At 47.2% G+C, this 18,290-nt stretch overlaps 1 protein-coding gene across 1 annotated transcript in view; it reads right to left on the reverse strand.

Moving 5' to 3' along the window:
- Nucleotides 1–1,700: 1,700 nt before the first annotated feature.
- LOC130484302 (sodium channel protein type 5 subunit alpha-like) overlaps nt 1,701–18,290 on the reverse strand; it is a 42,346-nt gene continuing 25,756 nt past the window's right edge. The window contains exons 16-26 of the mRNA XM_056857213.1: nt 17,324–17,770; nt 15,336–15,447; nt 14,270–14,424; nt 11,823–11,996; nt 10,300–10,422; nt 9,113–9,391; nt 8,005–8,058; nt 7,607–7,748; nt 6,037–6,137; nt 3,828–4,098; nt 1,701–2,932 (exon numbers count right to left, since the gene is read on the reverse strand). Of these exons, the coding sequence (XP_056713191.1) occupies nt 1,701–2,932; nt 3,828–4,098; nt 6,037–6,137; nt 7,607–7,748; nt 8,005–8,058; nt 9,113–9,391; nt 10,300–10,422; nt 11,823–11,996; nt 14,270–14,424; nt 15,336–15,447; nt 17,324–17,770 (3,090 nt within the window). The remainder of the gene's footprint in view (nt 2,933–3,827; nt 4,099–6,036; nt 6,138–7,606; nt 7,749–8,004; nt 8,059–9,112; nt 9,392–10,299; nt 10,423–11,822; nt 11,997–14,269; nt 14,425–15,335; nt 15,448–17,323; nt 17,771–18,290) is intronic.

Consider the following 18,290-nt stretch of genomic DNA (forward strand, 5'->3'; position numbering starts at 1 on the left):
AAAGTTGCTCTCGGCTCTTTAAAGTATGAACGCTTGCCGAAATGTAATCGCACATTCTACCAGGGCCTCCTCGAGCAGAGGTCTCTCGGGTGCTTGCGGCTACAACATCTACATTTATTGTGGAGCAGTCCTATCAAATTCCACCTGACTTCTGCAGCATATGTGATTTGTAGAAAGCTGCCCTCTTCTCCCTGGGGTCTTAAAACAACGATACGCTGTCTGCATTGTAGCCCTTGATAGATTTGGTCTGGATACCATTAGGATAAAATTACTGTTTCATCATCAGACTTTGTGAAAAGAAATCTCTCTGTAGTTGCTGCCTGGAAATCGTACCTAGAACTATGTCCGGATAAGATAAACCAGAGGGGAGATGTTGTTTCTAGCTTTGATATCTTTTTCGAATCCTAGTGGCATTTCCTGGTTTGTAAAAAGCCTCGGAAGTCCACAACCAAGAGCAATTCTACACCTTAGACTGCACCGAACATTAATTTGTCAAGGAGTCTGAAGGTTCCCAGTTTGTCAAGGTTCCCAGTTCCTAGTTCCTGAATGATATTGAGGACATCGGTTCTTGTAGGCTATCCGGGCTGTGTGACCGTGGTCTTGGTATTTTATTTCCTGACATTTCGCCTGCTGGCGAAACGTCAGGAAAGAAAATGCCAAGACCACGGTCACACAGCCTGGATAGCCTACAAGAACTGATGAACTCTGACCGTGAAAGCCTTCGACAAGATATTGAGGACAATTTAAGAGCTCTGCACCCCAAAATAAAGGATGGACCACCACATATCATACACCCCCACATTCAGGGGACTGTGTCCTCCGAGATAGCACATGCTGGGTCCTGGTCCAAAGTCCGGTTCTTGTGCCAGCTGCTGATTCACTGGAATCAGAGATTATCCTTGATGGTGACCTGACGTTCTTTAAGATAGGGAACCAGCTATAGCCATAATTCTTGTATGACATATGTGTTCCTCATACTTTCTTTCTCTTGAGGGCACGGAAGATGTCTAGCTAATCACATGCCTAATTGGCACCTGCTATTTCTCCTATGGTCTCAAAAAGGTATCTGACTTGAGTTGACCCCTGGTGAGGTTTCCAAGACAAGAGAGCCTGGCCATGGCTGGGATAGGGCAGGATATAAATCTAGTAAATAATAATATTGCTGCTGACATAATGGGTACCAAGTGAATGTCCAGGGCAGGGGCTGACCTCATAAGATGTATATGGAATTCCAAGCCAATCCAAAACCTACACTAGTAGCCGATCAGAGGCTGGGAGACCTACGGTAGTAAAGAAAGTTCAGTGTTTCATAGGTTGTCAGCTGTGCTTCCAGACCAGAAGGAATTGGATTCCGGTCCATGGAGGCCAGCAAGTGATGGTACCGAAGGGACCAGAAGTTCATTTTGCCACCGTTAAGAGACAAACGACCCCGTCAGTCATCACAGCAACGGTATCCAAATCAGAGAGAAGTTCCCGATTTAATGGTTATGATGAACCGGCACAGATCCTGCCTATGCATGCAGCCAAATAAATGAGCAGTGGTAAACCCCAAATCAAAACAAAACCAAACAAGATGTCCATAATTTAAAGAGCAGAGTCTCCAAAGATTCTTGCACGTGTTTTAAAGAAGGCCACTGCTCAGTATCTTTGCTACAATGTGTCTTTGTATTAAACTTACTTAAGCCATCCTTGATAAATATTTACATGCTGGACTCCCTGCCTTTGTCTGGAAGTAGCTGACTGTCCTTAGGTTCATCACTTTTTGGAGATTCTGTTGCTTCCTTCTCAGGGCCACCATCAATGGCTCCAGTAACACTGCTGTAGGACGGAGGGATCGATTCTAAGGAGGGTGTCTGGGATTTGCCTGGATTTCTGATATAGTTTTCATTCATCATCAGCGCAAGGAGACCTCCTTTCTCCGGAGCGTCTTCTTCAAGGATGTCACCGTCACAAGTTTCATGACGGTGTAAGAAACAGGCCTGCTTCATGGAACGCTGGAGCAAGTGAACCCGAAAGGCCTTCTGGATAACGGCGGCGGACGCCTCTTCGTGTTTCCGTCTGAGCGTGGTGCCGATGGGTTCGTAAGACGCCTTGGAAGGGTTGGCGGCCATGAATTTTTCCTCCATCTGTACCTTAAGAGCATCCATCCCCTCGGAGTCCCCAAGCACCCTTTTGGTGAAGGCAAACAGAATGTCCAAGCAGTGAATCTTGTCACCACTCACCAAGGGAAGATCCATCGCTGCCAGTACCAGGGTGTTTGGCTTGGGTATGCGCAACGGCTCCGCCAGAGTATTGGCAAAGTCGGACAGTTTAGAGTATGTGATGAACTGGGTTGCCTTCGGATCAAACTTCTCCCACACTTCGTAGAACATTTCAAAGTCGTCGTCGCCTAAAGGCTCCGTGCTCTCCTCTGTGGCAACGTTGAAGTTCTCCAAAATCACAGCTATGTACATGTTCACAACGATGAGAAAGGAGATGATGATGTACGTGACGAAGAACATGATGCCCACCACGGGGTTCCCACAGTCTCCCCTGGAGGAAGTCGAAGGGACGTTGCGATTGGGATCACAGTACGGCGGGCCCGTGTTCAAAATGGGGCTGAGCAGTCCGTCCCAGCCGGCGGAAGTGGTGATTTGGAAGAGACACAGCATGCTGTTACCAAAGGTCTCGAAATTGAACATGTCGTCGATCCCAGCCTCCCTTCTCACGTAGGCAAAGTTGGCCATGCCGAAAACGGCGTAAATGAACATGACCAAGAAAAGCAGGAGGCCGATGTTGAACAGGGCAGGAAGGGACATCATCAAGGCGAAAAGGAGAGTCCGGATTCCTCTGGCGGAGCGAATGAGCCTGAGTATTCGTCCAATCCGAACCAAGCGGATCACCCGGAAAAGCGTGGGCGAAAAAGAACCCACAAAGTTGGAAATCACGCTGCCTGCAAGGGAGAAACCAGTCATGAAAACCTTGAACCCTCAAACCAGATTATTCCTCAGTGGATTGGATTTGGGCGAATCGTTAATTATCCCCAGCTAAAAGAAGTCAGATAAATATATTGCTTTCTTCTGTGTTCTCATTAGAATTTTGTGCATGGGGAGAGTGTCTATCCTTTTTGGTGAACTTTTCCAAGGGGGGGGAGGAATCAAAGTTCTAAAAAGCCACGTGACATATGTATCTAATTGTGGACATGATCTAGCAAAGATAAGCCTTTAAACACCACACCGGGCAGCGTTTCTCTATGCTCAGCCCTCCTGTAGGCAACTCTAAACCTGAATCTGGATGTAGCACCCTGTACTCAAAGGGAGGAGCCTCACCTCATCATTGGCTGTCATTCCTTCCAGTCCTTGAAACTCGCTTGCCCTGTGGGCAGACTTCTCTTCTGGGTCCCTTTGGTCTCCCAAAGCATAAGAACATAAGAAAGGCCCTGCTGGATCAGACCAAGGTCCATCAAGTCCAGCAGTCTGGTCACACAATGGCCAACCAGGGGCCTCTAGGAAGCCACTGGCCGCATTATCCTGCCTGTCTTCCACAGCACCTAACAGAATAGGGTTGCCAGGTCTCCAGAAGTGACATCATCACGTCAGTGACATCAAGGGAGAAGCTCTGGTATTTGGGCAAAAACCCTTTGATAGAGGTTGTTTTTAACATAGATTTTTGCCCAAAGAGGGCATGATTGGGGGTCTGGTGAAGGGTAGAAGAGGGGGGGCTGGGAATTATACACCCACTGCCTCTCAAAACCTGGAACTGGCCTTGTTTAAAATGCTTAACTTTGGCTGGCTCGTTGAATACTGGATGCAGTAAATGGGAAGAACCACTTGGTCCTATCTACTTACCAACAATGGACATGATGACAACCACCAGATCAAAAATATTCCATCCGTTAGTGAAGAAGTAGTATCTCAGAGCGATCATCTTCATGACACACTCAGCTGTGAAGACGGTGATAAAGAGGGTGTTGATTTGTTTAAGGACATGTGTCTTGGTTTCGGATTGGTCGTCTGTCTCCACCATCATGGTGACCATGTTAAGGCAGATGAGGACCATGATGCCGACATCAAAAGCTTGGCGAGTGACAATGTCGAAAATGAATCCTTGGTATTTGTTCTGGGGGCGAGGAGAAAAGTTGTTCAGTATCTGATGTAGCAGTAGTTACAGCGAATCCCAGCATGGTATTTACCAAAATCTCCTTAACTCTGGTTGCCTCTCCTTGGTCTTTTAAGCATGGCTGTTTCCCTAGCCGTCACCCCTCCGACCACTTTGGGGTTTTGTTTTGATTATGCATGCCGTTTCCAAACGTCAGAGGTCACCTTGCTCTCCCCCTGTGTTTCCGCTTGTTTTCAGGGACCTGTTTTATCTCGAATTTGAAAATGCGAGCAAAACACAAGGAAACGTAGGGGGAAAGCGAGGCGACTTCAGTCGGAAACAACATGCATAATCAAAACAAAGACCAAAGGAGGGATGTGAGGGCCCGTCCTGTAGGCACCGCCTCTTGACCTCGAGGCCCGCCAGCTCTCGCCCATGGGCGCGTCCTTGGCCTCAGAATGGGGAGTGGAGGAAGGGCGTCTCCTCCTCTACTCCCCCGGCTGGTCCTCGCTTCCGAGCCCAAAATGCTCCTCCGCGGTCAGCCTCCTCCTCCCCGGTCTCTGCACTCCTCCGGGCTTATGAGAGCCAGGCCCGCCTTGGCCCCTCCCCCTCCCAATCCTCCCCTCCCACCTTTCCGGGGCTCCCTGAGGCTTTCCCGGGCGGCCTCTGTGCCCCCCTCTCTCTCTCAGCTTTGTCGGCTCCTTCCACCCCACCGGTGCATGCACGCCTCATCTGCTCTGCCCCGCCTGCCGCCTCCTCCTCCGAGGGGTGAGGCTGGAGTTGAGCAAGTTGCCACGGCGCGGTTCCTTTCCCGTCCGGGACTCCGGGTCCTCCCAGGCCACCCCGGCCTGCGGAGCTGACGGCTTCGTCCCGTCAGTTGGGGACTGCTGGGATTCCGGCCCGGTAGGTAGCTTGCCGGGCAGTCCCGAGCTCGGGGCTTGCCCGAGCTCGGGACAAGGGGTGACAGTGAGGGAAACAGCATTGCATAAAAGACCCTTGCGTAACATCCTTGAGATTCCCTGGAAACTTTTTATTTACTCCATTGTGGGAACACTGCAGGGGTCGCCTGCCTGCCTAAACCTCTCTTAGAGCAGGTCCAGTAAGACTTTATAGGTGTTAAGGATGTTTATCACCACACAGGTCTGGTCTGAAAGGTCTTAGGCCTCCACATGGAATGAGTTAATCTGCCCCCCCCCCAAAAAAACTTTTCAAAATTACGTGACAAACACATAAAGCTAATCATCTGCAGGACCGTCTCTCCCAGTATGCCCCCCCCCCAAAAGAGTTTCATGCTCAGCAAACAACAACATGCTGGAAGTCCTCGGCCTGAGAAGTTTCCAGCTATCCTGGAAGTGAGATCCAAGTGAGATCCGGGCCCTGCAGGACCTGGTGCAGTTCCGCAGGGGGTGGGGGGGAAGAGGAGGAGGAGAAGAAGGAGAAGAAGAAGAAGAGGAGGAGGAGTTGGTTTTTATATGCCGATTTTCTCTGACACTTAAGGGAGAATCAAACTGGCTTGCAATCACCTTCCCTTCTCCTCCCCACAACAGATATCCTGAGAGGTAGGTGGGACTGAAAGAGCTGTGACTAGCCCAAGGTCATCCAGCTGGTTTAATGTGTTGGAGTGGGGAAACAAATCTAGTTCATCACATTAGCCGCTGCTGCTCATGTGGAGGAGTGGGGAGTCGAACCTGGTTCTCCAGATCAGAGTCCACTGCTCCAAACCACCACTCTTAACCACTACACCACGCTGGCTCTGTAAGACGGAGGTGTTCCACCAGGCCTATGGTTGAGGCTCAAAAAACGTTGGGGACCCCTGCTGTAACCAATACATAACACCGGCTCTCATTGCCTCTGCCACTACATTTGCCCACGTCAATGTCAACTCCAACTTCAATGCCCATTGATTTTTACATTGCTACTCCCCCCTCCCCACATCATAAACCTAGAATAGTGTCTTACGAGGGGTCTTGGGATGGGCTTTTGGGGCTTCTTGGATCCAAGTTTTTTCATGGCATTGTAGTATTTTTTCTGCTCCTCTGTCATAAAAATGTCTTCTCCACCTAAGTACAAGGAGGAAATGCAATGGATATTATTGGGGGTAACTTAAATATTGTTAAAACACAAGAATCCTAAATCCTGGCTTTTATTCCATTCCCTTTCTTTTGGACCTGAACACAGCAGAGCTTGTAGGTGTTACTAAATCCGAACCAGAGCTGAACAACTGAAGTACCTTTATGGCCCGAGAAGTTACAATTTTAAAAGGCAGATGTATCAAGTGGGAGGCAAGCTGGAAGTAGAATCATAGAGTCAGAAGGGGCCATACAGGCCATCTAGTTAGGGTTGCCAGTCTCTAGGTGGTGGCTGGAGATCTCCCGCTATTACAACTGATCTCCAGAAAAAAGAGATCAGTTCCCCTGGAGAAAATGGCCGCTTTGGCAATTGGACTCTACGGCACTGAAGTCCCTCCCCTCTCCAAATCCCACCCTCCTCAGGCTCCACCCCCAGATCTCCAGGTATTTCCTAACCTGGAGCTGGCAACCCTACATCTAGTCCAACCCCCTGCTCAACGCAGGATCAACCTAAAGCATCCCTGACAAGGGCCGTTCAGTTGCTGCTTGAAGACTGCCAGAGAGGGGGTGCTCACCACCTCCCTGGGCAGCCGATTCCACTGCTGAACAATTACTGTAAAATATAATTTCCTAACATCCACCCGGTACCTTTTTGCCTGTAATTTAAACCCATTTAAATTAAAGTAGATTTAAATTAAGTAGATTTGAGACATTTCGGTTCAGGTCTCAGGTAAACCAGAGGCAAGGAGGGGTGGTTTAAGGCAAATCACTGACCTGTGATCTCAGCTTAAGTCCATGTTTGCAAAGGACTTGTTCATTGCTTTATTATCATGCCGTGTATGACAGTGGCCTCATACCTGCTGACATTATATATGACCAAAAGCTGATGTCTGTGTTCTCACTGGAATATCCCATTCACTCCTTTTCAAAACATGAAAGGCAATGGCTCTAGGTAGACAGCCTGGATACCATATTACTCATGGTTCAATATAGCGACCAGCCACTTATGTATAGCTTCATCTATTCATATAAATAGGATCACACAAATATTCTAGGTCACTATGATTTAGTATTTATTTCAGTTTCGACTGTTGCTAAAGTTTAAACAAGTTTTTTCCTTGTAACTGGAGAGAGCGACATTTTGTCCATTGGTTGTCCACTGGTCCAAAGGGACTCTACTATATAATCCAAAAGCAAGAATATTCATTCACTAAAGAACCCTGGGCCAATAGGAGGGACTCTCTGACCATTTATGCAGGGCTGTTTCCCCATTTTGCTCGTGTTTTCCAGATGCTGTTTTAGCGAGAATCCAGAAAACGTGGGCAAAACGGGCATGCATAATCAAAATGAAGAACTGGAGCAGTTGGTGGGGGTGACTGCGGGGAAACAGCCCTGCATAAAGGGTCTCTGTCTCGTCAAGCTTTCCCACTGAAGAAGAAAACAGGAAATGTTCCATATACTTATCTTTTTCTTTTGTTGATTAAAGTTGTCAATAATAACGCCAACAAAAAGGTTCATAGTGAAGAAAGATCCAAAGATGATAAAAATCACAAAATAGAGATACATGTACAAGCTGTTTTCAAAAACAGGCTGGCGTTCGTCCTGCAGGAAGGAAAGGCAAATTGAAAGATGAGTGGGGAAGGGAAAAGGACAGGTGGGGTGCGTAGGGAGGCAGAGACCCCTTGGCACAGAGTGACGTGGAGGCAGGCAGTGGCAAACCACCTCCAAACGTCTCTTGCCCTTACAAGGTCGCCACAAGTCGGGTGCAACTGGATGGTACTTTCCACAACACTGCAGGTAAAAGTCTGTATTATAATGAGCCCAAAGAGAAGCCAGAGTATGTGCATCATGCACTTACCCCCGTTGCATCAACTGCTGCATACATTATGTCCATCCAACCTTTGAACGTTGCCTAGAAAAGACAGAGTAAAACGAACATGATGAGCACACCAACAGGAGTACTGAAGGTAGGCTGACTGAATTCTTTGCAACAGCCTTTACTGCAAAAATACCTGCACCCTTGCATCTGCGTAAGAAGATTAAACATAGTTGATAAAGGATGGAGTGTATAGCTCATTGTCAAATTAAAAAGTCGTCTGAGCCAGGTGACGATTCTGAAAGTTCTTAAGGAGCTTAAGAGTGGGGACATTGTTGGTTATGTTAAATATTACTCTAAAAGAACATAATTAAACACAGCATCCTTAACAGAGGATTTGAAAGTGGCCAGGCTTTCTGAGTTCAGTCATTTTAGCTTTAGCTTTACAGCTAAACTGAGGCTATTGTACATCATGAGAAGACAAGGCTCACTGGAAAAGACAGTAAGAACATAAGAACATAAGAAAAGCCCTGCTGGATCAGACCAAGGCCCATCAAGTCCAGCAGTCTGTTCACACAGTGGCCAACCAGGTGTCTCTAGGAAGCCCACAAATAAGACGACTGCAGCAGCATTGTCCTGCCTGTGTTCCACAGCACCCAACATAATAGGCATACTCCTCTGATACTAGTAATACTAGGAAAAGTTGAAGGCAGCAGGAAAAGAGGCAGACCCAACCTGAGATGGATTGATTCAATAAAGGAAGCCACGACCTTCAGTTTGCCAGACCTTAGCAAGGCTGTCAACAATAAGATGTTTTGGAGGTTATTAATTCATAGGGTCATCATAAATCAGAAGTGACTTGAAGGCACATAATACACAGGCTTTCTGAGAAGGATCTAGGAATAACCCTAGAATCTTGGGATCTGGCACTTGTGTTAAGGTAAATTAGCATGGGCTAGAATTGTTAAGCATGTAGAAGAATAAGCTTTGCTGAGTAAGATTTAGCATGGCTGGTCCATCCATTGGTATCTCGAAGGAAAGTCTCGCGCAGAGAGACTTACTTTTGGCCATCTCTGCAAAATGGCAGCTAGAGTAAAGGTATCTGAGGTCAGAGAATTGTAGGTGGCCTGCACTGCAGTGCAAAACTTACCACTTGAAGGAGGGCCAAATAACCAGAGCCAACATTGTTAAAGTTCACTTTAACGGTTGTCCAGTATATTTTTTGAGTGTTATTGAATTTCTCGCAATCGGACCTGTTGGTAACCTTGGAGCTTAAAGGAGCATTCTCTTCCGTAAAGTTGACGCATTTTCCAAACTTCCCCGAGAACAGGTTGACTCCCACGATGCTGAAGATCAGCCAGAAAATGAGGCAGACCAAGAGAACGTTCATGATGGATGGGATAGCTCCAACCAATGCATTGACCACCACCTTTAATGAGTAAGAAAGTGAATGAAGGGGAAAGTCAAGGAAGAAAGGAAAGATGGGGGAGTGAGCAAAAAAGGAAGTTACTGGGACAAGCAAACAGTTAAAGAACCTGTAGGTTCTTAAGCATCTGAATATTGACCAACCAATTTAAATATAAACGTATTTGCACACCACAAAATAACACAGGGGCTTTCAGTGAAACAAAATCTAGGACAATTTAATTAATTAAATATTGCACCTCGTTATTTTGTATGGAAACACAATAGCGTAGCGCTCAGTTGCACAACAAATGCTATCATTGTAAAAGTAAAGCCCTTCAGTAATATTTCTCTTGTTCTTTATTACCAGAACAAAGCATACCCCAAAGAGCATCAAAAATAAAACAGGACATTTATGCAAGGGAAATTTGCATTTGGTTTGCTGCACAGGAGCCAGCATGGTGTAGTGGTTAAGAGTGGTGGTTTGGAGAAGTGGAGTCTGATCTGGAGAACCAGATTCGATTCCCCACTCCTCCACATGAGTGGCGGAGGCTAATCTGGTGAACTGGATTTGTTTCCCCACTCCTACACATGAAGCCAGTTGGGTGACCTTGGGCTAGTCACAGTTCTATTATGAGCTCTTTAAGCCCCGCCTACCTCACAAGGTGTCTGTTGTGGGAAGGGGAAGGGAAGGTGATTAGAAGCTGGTTTGATTCTTCCTTCAGTGGGAGAGAAAGTCAACATATAAAAACCAACTCTTCCTCTTCCTCTTCTTCTATCTCCTCCGAATTCTAGGAGTCACTGTTCCCTTCTTCCTAGCCTGTTATCATTCCTTCTGTGAAGGAGTCTCCAAAATCAGTAATGTATACACGTACAGCATTGTATTATCCTATTCATAGGGTTAATGCTTAATGGTCAACTCATTCATCTTACCCTCATCCCTTCGAATCGCGACAGTGCTCTTAATGGCCTCAGGGCTCGTAAGGTCCGGAGGGATTTCATGGGACCCATGTCTGATTTTCCAACCAAGCTGGCTATGAGAGTTACCAAAGAGACCTGAAGAAAGAGGACAATGGAGAAAAATGTATAAGGCACAGAGTTACAGTCACATTGTGCATTCCCCCATAACATCAAAATGACTGCATAAAACAACTTCAGCTACTGATCTTAGAAAAACAAATCTAAACTTGAGTGATCTCCTCTCCTCCTCGCTCACTAGCTGGGGGACATAACTCTGTGATTGGGGCACACGCTTTCAAAGAAGAAGGTTGAAGAATCAATTCCTTCCATGACTAAATAGAAGAGCTAGGATCAGACCATGGAGAGCCACTCCACAGCCAGAGGACACAATGCTAGAGTAGATGGACCAATAGTCAGTATAATTGGCCATGGCTCAGTGGCAGAGCATTTGCTTTGCCTGCAGAAGGTCCCAGGTTTAATCCTCGACATCTCCAGTTAAGGATCAGGTGGTGATGCGAAAGACCTTCACCTGAGACCCTGGAGAGCCACTGCCAGTCAGAGTGGACAACGCTGACCTTGATTGGTCAATAGTCTGATTCGGCAGAAGGCAGCTTTATAGGTTCAAGGTGAATTTTCACACCAGAGGCCCTTTTCCAGGTGGCCTTTTTATCCTAATCTGATCTATCAAATTAATAAAGATTGTTGGTTCTTGTAGGTTATCCGGGCTGTGTGACCGTGGTCTTGGTATTTTCTTTCCTGACGTTTCGCCAGCAGCTGTGGCAGGCTGCCAAAGCTGCTGGCGAAACGTCAGGAAAGAAAATACTAAGACCATGGTCACACAGCCTGGATAACCTACAAGAACCAATGAATTCAGACCATGAAAGCCTTCGACAATAATAAAGATTGATTTAGTGCAATTTAAAAATTATCTCTCTCTTCTCTCCATCTCTCATTTCTCTCCAAATATTGCCCCTGCCACACACCTATGCATATATAGACTTAGGTTCCCAAAACAGCACTGGAAGGAGTACTCATGAAGGCCACATACATGTATCTCATGGATTCCTAGGTAACAGAAGCGTGGTACACGAAAAAGGCCATGTACCAATAAGGCCATTGGTCCGCCTGTCTAATCTAATCAGCAGTGATTCTGCAGGCAGAAAGTTTTCACTGCTCATCACCCAAGAACCTATGGATGGAACTTGGAGCCTTACGGACATGAAGTAAGGAACTATAGTCTGATCCAGCGTGGCAAGAGACGTTCAGAGGTGGTTTGCCATTGCTTTCCTCTGCATAGCAACCCTGGTATTCCTTGGTGGTCTCCCATCCAAGTACTAAGCAGGGCCAACTCTGCTTAGCTTCTGAGATCTGATGAGATCAGGCTAGACATCCAGGTGAGGGCTTTTCTGACATACAGCCCCCTTAGGCAAGGAAACTGTGAGAAGGTCCAGGCACACATCTCTTGGCAGCTAATAAGTAATCTAGACAATACTCACATCCACAATTAGGAAATCGAGCCAGCACCACGCGTTTGTGAAATATTTGTAGAATCCATACGCCACCCATTTCAACAGCATCTCGAGGATAAAGATGTAAGTGAATATCTTGTCAGCATAGTCTAGCATCGTTTTGATGTTCCCCCTCTCACTCAAGTGTATATCTTCAAACGCCTGCAATGAAAAACTTAAGTATATCCCGGTCTGCTGAGCACTTGCTATTCATCCATGCAGAACTTTTCATTTGTGGCATATTTTAAAACCTTTTCTTCTTAGAGCTCTGTCTGTACTACAGTTTTGCAGTTGTAACACAGAAAAGAATTAGCATAAGGGGATGCATCAGATATGTTCTCGTGAAAATTTGAGACGTTTATGGGAGAGGGGGAGGTGCTATTTTTTGCACACACAAAAACCAACACCCTGTACATGGCATTTTTTAACATTTCTTTTTCACCAGTCGTCATTATTTCTACTCTCTCCTGTCAGCTGGCATCATTTTCTGTCCCTTGCCTGCTCCTGTCCCCCTTTCCTTAGTGAACCAAGGCAATGGGTAAAGAACCAGCGTGGTTAGTGGTTAAGAACGGTGGTTTGGAGTGGTAGACTCTTAATTTGGAGGGTTTGATTCCCCACTCCTCCACATGAGCGGCGGAGGCTAATCTGGTGAACTGGGTTGGTTTCCCCACTCCTCCTTATGAAGCCAGCTGGGTGACCTTGGCCTAGTCATAGCTCTCTTAGAGCTCTCTCTTAGCCCCACCTACCTCACAGGGTATCTGTTGTGGGGAGGGGAAGGGAGGGTGATTGTAAGCCGGTTTGATTCTTCCTTAAGTGGGAGAGAAAGTAGGCATATAAAAACCAACTCTTCTTCTTAAGTGCCCATCAAGTCACAGCCACCTTATGGAGACCCCACAGAGGTGGTTTACCACTGCCTGCCTCTGCACAGCAACCCTGGAGGTCTCCCATCCAAGTTCTAGACCCTGTTTAGCTTCCAAGTTCCTATGAGATCAGGCTAGTCTGGCCCATCCAGTTCAGGGAACCCATGCAATTCGTGGTGGAAAGTGCCGTCAAGTCACAGCCAGCTTATGGCGACCCCGTTCGGTTTTCAAAGCAAGAGACGCTCAGAGGTGGTTTGCCGTTGCCTGCCTCTGTGTAGCAACCCTGGACTTCCTCGGTGGTCTCCTATTCAAGTGCTAACCAGGGCTGACGTTGCTTATCTTTTGAGAACTGATGAGATCAGGCTAGCCTGGGCCACCCAGGCCAGGAAAGCTCATACCCTCCAAATGTTGTTGGTCTCTAAGAATCTAGCTGTTGTACTAAAAACCGACACGGCTACCCTCTGAAACTATCTTGTTGGATGCATGTTGTTGATCGGTTGAAGCTCTATCACCATCTCGTAGAAGTTTGGCCTCTGAAACATGGCCTTGATCCAATAAGGCAAAACATGTGCCCAATATTAACGTGTAATATTCATGTTTCCCAGGAGCCCTAATCAAATTTCATTAAATATTACACAACTTTCTGTGAAGATTTGTGGAGCAGGGAAGACAAAGAGTTTGCGTGGTGTAGTGGTTAGGGTGTGAGAATAGGCTCTGAGAGACCCAGGTTCAAATCCCTACTGCGTCATGGAAACTCACTGGGTGACCTTGGACCAATTTTTCTTTCTCAGCCTAACCTACCTCACAGGGTTGTTTTGAGGATAAAATTGCAGAGGGGAGAACAATTTTATAAGCTACTTTGGGTCCCCACTGGGAGAGAAAAGCAGAGTATAACTATTTAAATAAATAAATCTGGCCTTCCATTTCCCCTTTGAAACATCAGTGATAGCACTAGCTCCTGGATCAGATATTTCATCCTGGAGAAACATAGAATCATAGAGTTGGAAGGGACCACCAGGGTCATCTAGTCCAACCCCCTGCACAATGCCAGAAATTCACAGCTACCTCCCCCCATACCCCCAGTGACCCCTACTCAATGCCCAGAAGATGGATAGGATGCCCTCCCTCTCATGATCTGCCTAAGGTCACAGAATCAGCATTGCTGACAGATGGCCATCTAGCCTCTTCTTAAAAACCTCCAGGGAAGGAGAGCTCACCACCTCCCGAGGAAGCCTGTTCCTCTCAGGAACCGCTCTAACTGTTAGAAAATTCTTCCTAATGTCTAGATGGAAACTCTTTTGATTTAATTTCAAATAGTTGGTTCTGGTCCAACCTTCTGGGGCAACAGAAAACAACTCAGCATCATCCTCTATATGACAGCCCTTCAACTATTTGAAGATGGTTATCATATCACCTCTCAGTCTTCTCCACATAGACTCCAGTTTTCTCCCCACGTTCCTTGTATTGCGGTACGACAACAGTTTAGAAACATGTTTTTTCTTCCCTCCTCTCTGTAACGAATGCTACTTAAGCCCCAGAATTTCACCCTTGATATCAGATGCATTTGAAACCCACCAAAGCGCCACTGCTCAGCAGAATCATGAACACGATGAAGCTTTCAAACCAATTGTGTTCGACAATTTGGTAGCACGTCTTCCTTAAATTCCACCATACTTTGCCTGGAAACTTTGTGGTGTTTACTGAACACCGAGGAAAACGCTGAGTGAATCCTGAAAGGGATATAAAATTAATAATAATCATCTCAAAAGGGTAGCTGTGTTTAAGTCTGTTGCAGGAAAAAATAAAGAGAAGTCTAGAGGCAACGTAAAAACTGACATTTTCTTCCAGCATAAGCGTTTGGGGACAAATACGCCATAAAATAAATCATGTACCGTATATTACAAGTTTGGTAAAGCTCTTGTGCAAGTTAGCTGAATAGGTAAGAAGGCTATACAGGATATTTCAACCTGCATTCCTCTGTTAACGAAATTCAGTAGTACCCCTAGTATCTTTGCTTATTTCATAACGAGAATGTAGAACTCAATGCATTTGAAGAAACATGCAACTAACCCTGCAAAATCCTCCATAATACATCATTAAAATTACCTCCATGCCCTGACATCACACACTGTTTTTTCCTGTCCCTTCTCTGCATCACTGTCAACTGCTGGCAGGGCGTAGGGGACAAGAGAGACACAACAGTGTTGCCAATCTCCAGGTGGGGCCCGGAGATCTCCCAGAGGAGAAGGAAATGGCGACTTTGGAGGGTGGACTCTAGGGCATCACATCCCTGCTGAGCTCCCGCCCCAAACCCCACCTTCCCCAGGGTTACCCCAAATCTCCATGAGTTTCCCCCACTCAGAGTTGGCAACTCTTAAGACACAATGCACAAGCTGGCAGCCACCGCCACATCCTGGGGCAGGGAGTTCCACAATTTCACTATGCTCCTAAGCATTGGCAGATTTGCTGGGGCTCAGCTGTGCTTTGTTCTGGCTACCAGCAGCCCTCTGGGCCAGTGGCCCACTGGGAAATTACCCTGTCAGTTAAACAGCCAGTCGGCTCCTGATTTTCACTAGCACCCGCTAAGAATCTCATGACTTATGGTTCTGGTGAGAATAAAGTGTCGAAAGGGGTTGCTTACTTTCCGGGAAACAATCGTCTGGCTCCTTCGAGTTATCAGTTAATTCGAGATTATATTCCTCGGGATCTATTAAGTCCACAGTGCTGCCTTCGGAAGGACTGCTACTGTCAGTCTTCTGCGAAGCAAAAAAGACAGGGCTGAGTTTTCCTTCCAGTCAAGCGCTACCGTGCCTGGCAGTCGACAGAAGAAACAGGTGGCTAGGTCAACTCCGTTGCTCAAACCTACTTCTGCACCAAACAGAGGGGCTCGGACATTCTGCACAGCTCATCTCTTGAATCTGGATTCAACAATTTTGAATGAAAATTTCATCCAACTTAAAGCAAGACTGGGTTTTTGTTTCAGCTGGATTTATGCAGTGCTGCAAGTTGGTTCGCCCCATTTTCTGACCAGGATGTATGATCATCTGTACAATCACTGACTGTATTCCCCTTTTCAGCTTGAGAGGCAGTGTGGGGTAGTGGTTAGAGTGTTCGACTAGGAACCAAGAGACCCAGGTTTGAATCCCCACTCTGCCAGAGATGCTCACAGTGCGATCTTGGGCTAGTCGCTCGCTCTCAGTCTAACCCACCTAACAGGGTTGTTGTGAGATAAAATGGCAGAGAAGAGGGTGACATATATGACTTAATAATAAATTGCTAAATGGCATTTACCTCTTTTTGCTCTGGTGATGAAGACTCAGGTTTCCACTGAATGCTGAGCTCCCCAGGAGATGAGAGTTCAGACGTTCGGCTCCAGGCATCAGAGCTCTTGCTCCGGTCTCCTCTCATTCGCAACTGGGTTTCCTGTTGGAAAGGATGTTGTCCAAGTTTGTCATCAGATTACAAATTTGTCTGCCTACCTTTTAAAATTAATCAGTTACAATGTTTCTCCTTCTCTGTCTACCAAAGGTGCTCTGTGTGGCTTTCATAGAATCAGAGTTGGAAGGGACCACTAGGGTCATCTAGTCCAACCCCCTGCACAATGCAGGAAATTCACAACTACCCACACCCTCAGTGACCCCCTACTCCATGCCCAGAAGATGGCAAAAAACAACAACAGCAGCAACCCTCCAGGATCCCTGGCCAATGTGGCCTGGAGGAAAATTGCTTCCTGACCCCAAAATGGCGATCAGCCCTACCCTGGCCATGCAAGGAAGGGCCACGAGAGCCAAACACTGATACAAACCTTCCTGCCCTCCCTCTCAGGATCTGCCTAAAGTCATGCAGAATTCAGCTGATAAATACGTAACATAATCACATGTTAAGATAGCAGCAGTAAAACCAGGGTTGCCAACCTCCAGGTGGTGGCTGGAGAGCTCCCCATCTGGGGAGTTCTTGGCCTCTATGTCTTATTTGTGCCTCCCCCCAGGGCAAATGGTCAGCCACTGGGCAAAAAAGCCTGCTGGATAGGGTTGCCAGGTCCCTCCTAGCCACTAGTGGGGGATGGGGGGTAGGCTTACCAGGTCCACGTAGCTCCATCGTCGGGAGCTTTTCAAGAGCGTTGCTGCAGCGTGCGACACACACACATGCCTGGTACGATGCGCGCGTGCATCCAGCGTAACTCGCCTACGTCACTTCCGGGTTTACCAGGAAGCAACGCGGACACGCTAGCAATCTCTGCCGAAACATTGCGGAGGTTGCTAGAGCATTCGCGTCACTTGTGGGTAAACCCGGAAGTGATGTTGGCGCGTCACGCAGGCGCGTGCCCGCATTGTCCACCGGCCCTCAGCTGGTTGGCGGGCAGCCCGGTGGAGGGTAGCCCAGTGGAGCCTGGGGCGGACAGGGACCTCAGTGGGGTACAATGCCGTAGAGTCTACCCTGATCTCTGCAGTCTGGAGATGAGCTGTTATTCTAGGGGGGGTCCCCAGGCCCCACCTCAAGGCGGACATCCCTACTGCTGGACTAGATGGACCACCTGTATGATCCAGCATGGCTTTTCCTATGTTCTTATGTACTGTGTTTGATTTTGGTCTTGGATATGAAAACGTGTCTTTTGAGTTGGTGTCTTACCTGCTTATTATAGTCCACCTCCACTACCGCATCCTGCTTATCACCAGCACCTTCTGAATCCTCGCTATCAGACTCGGCCTCAGCGATGGGAACGCAGACGAACATCCTGGGATTGTTGATAAAATCGTCTAGAATATCCGCTGAGCACCTCTCCCGGTTTTTCTCGGGCTCCCTGCCCCCGTGAACCTCGTTGGCAACTTTGCCGTCTTTCCGGAGCTCCACCCCGTTTTTCTCAGAATCGCATTTGATCTTCTTTTGCGATGCTTTCCGCGGGTACCTGAGCACTTTGCAACAGTAAGCCAGCATGGCGTGTTTCGCGACGTTAAGCCCTTTGTGGATCCGAGCAAAGGCGATCTGCAGGTTGTTCATTTCTTTGTCTTCTTCCGGGAGTTGGAGGTTGTCCGCACTGAAGGAGTTCAGCAGCAGCGCAATGAATAAATTGAGAACCTGGAAGCGACAGAAGGTTTTACAAAATCTCCAGCAGCTCTGAGATAGAGAGAGGTTTAAAAAATAATTGACGATATTAAAATGACTCTCAGTGGTACATGTTCCTGAGGGGCAGTGAAAAAGAGAAACTGAAACAGAAAGGACCTGTAAGGTAGGGATGCCAACCTCCAGGTACTAGTTGGAGATCTATTACAACTGATCTCCAGCTGATAGAGATCAGTTCCCCTGGAGAAAATGGCTGCTTTGGCAATTGGACTCCATAGCATTGAAGTCCCTCCCCTCCCTAAACCCCACCCCCTCAGGCTCCGCCCAAAAAACCTCCCGCCAGTGGCGAAGAGGGACCTGGCAACCCTACTATAAGGACTACTGACATGTACGGGGGGGGGGGTGCAATAACAGATCGCGCCTGCATCATTTAAGATGTAGCAGGGCTTTTTTCTGCAGTCAAGGATAGCTGTTCGCCCACAGTGAGACCCTGCCTTTGCAACTGGCGGTACAAACATAGGTCATTAATGCATGG

This window comes from Euleptes europaea, chromosome 11 (assembly GCF_029931775.1).
Source record: "Euleptes europaea isolate rEulEur1 chromosome 11, rEulEur1.hap1, whole genome shotgun sequence".
Classification (NCBI taxonomy): domain Eukaryota; kingdom Metazoa; phylum Chordata; class Lepidosauria; order Squamata; family Sphaerodactylidae; genus Euleptes; species Euleptes europaea.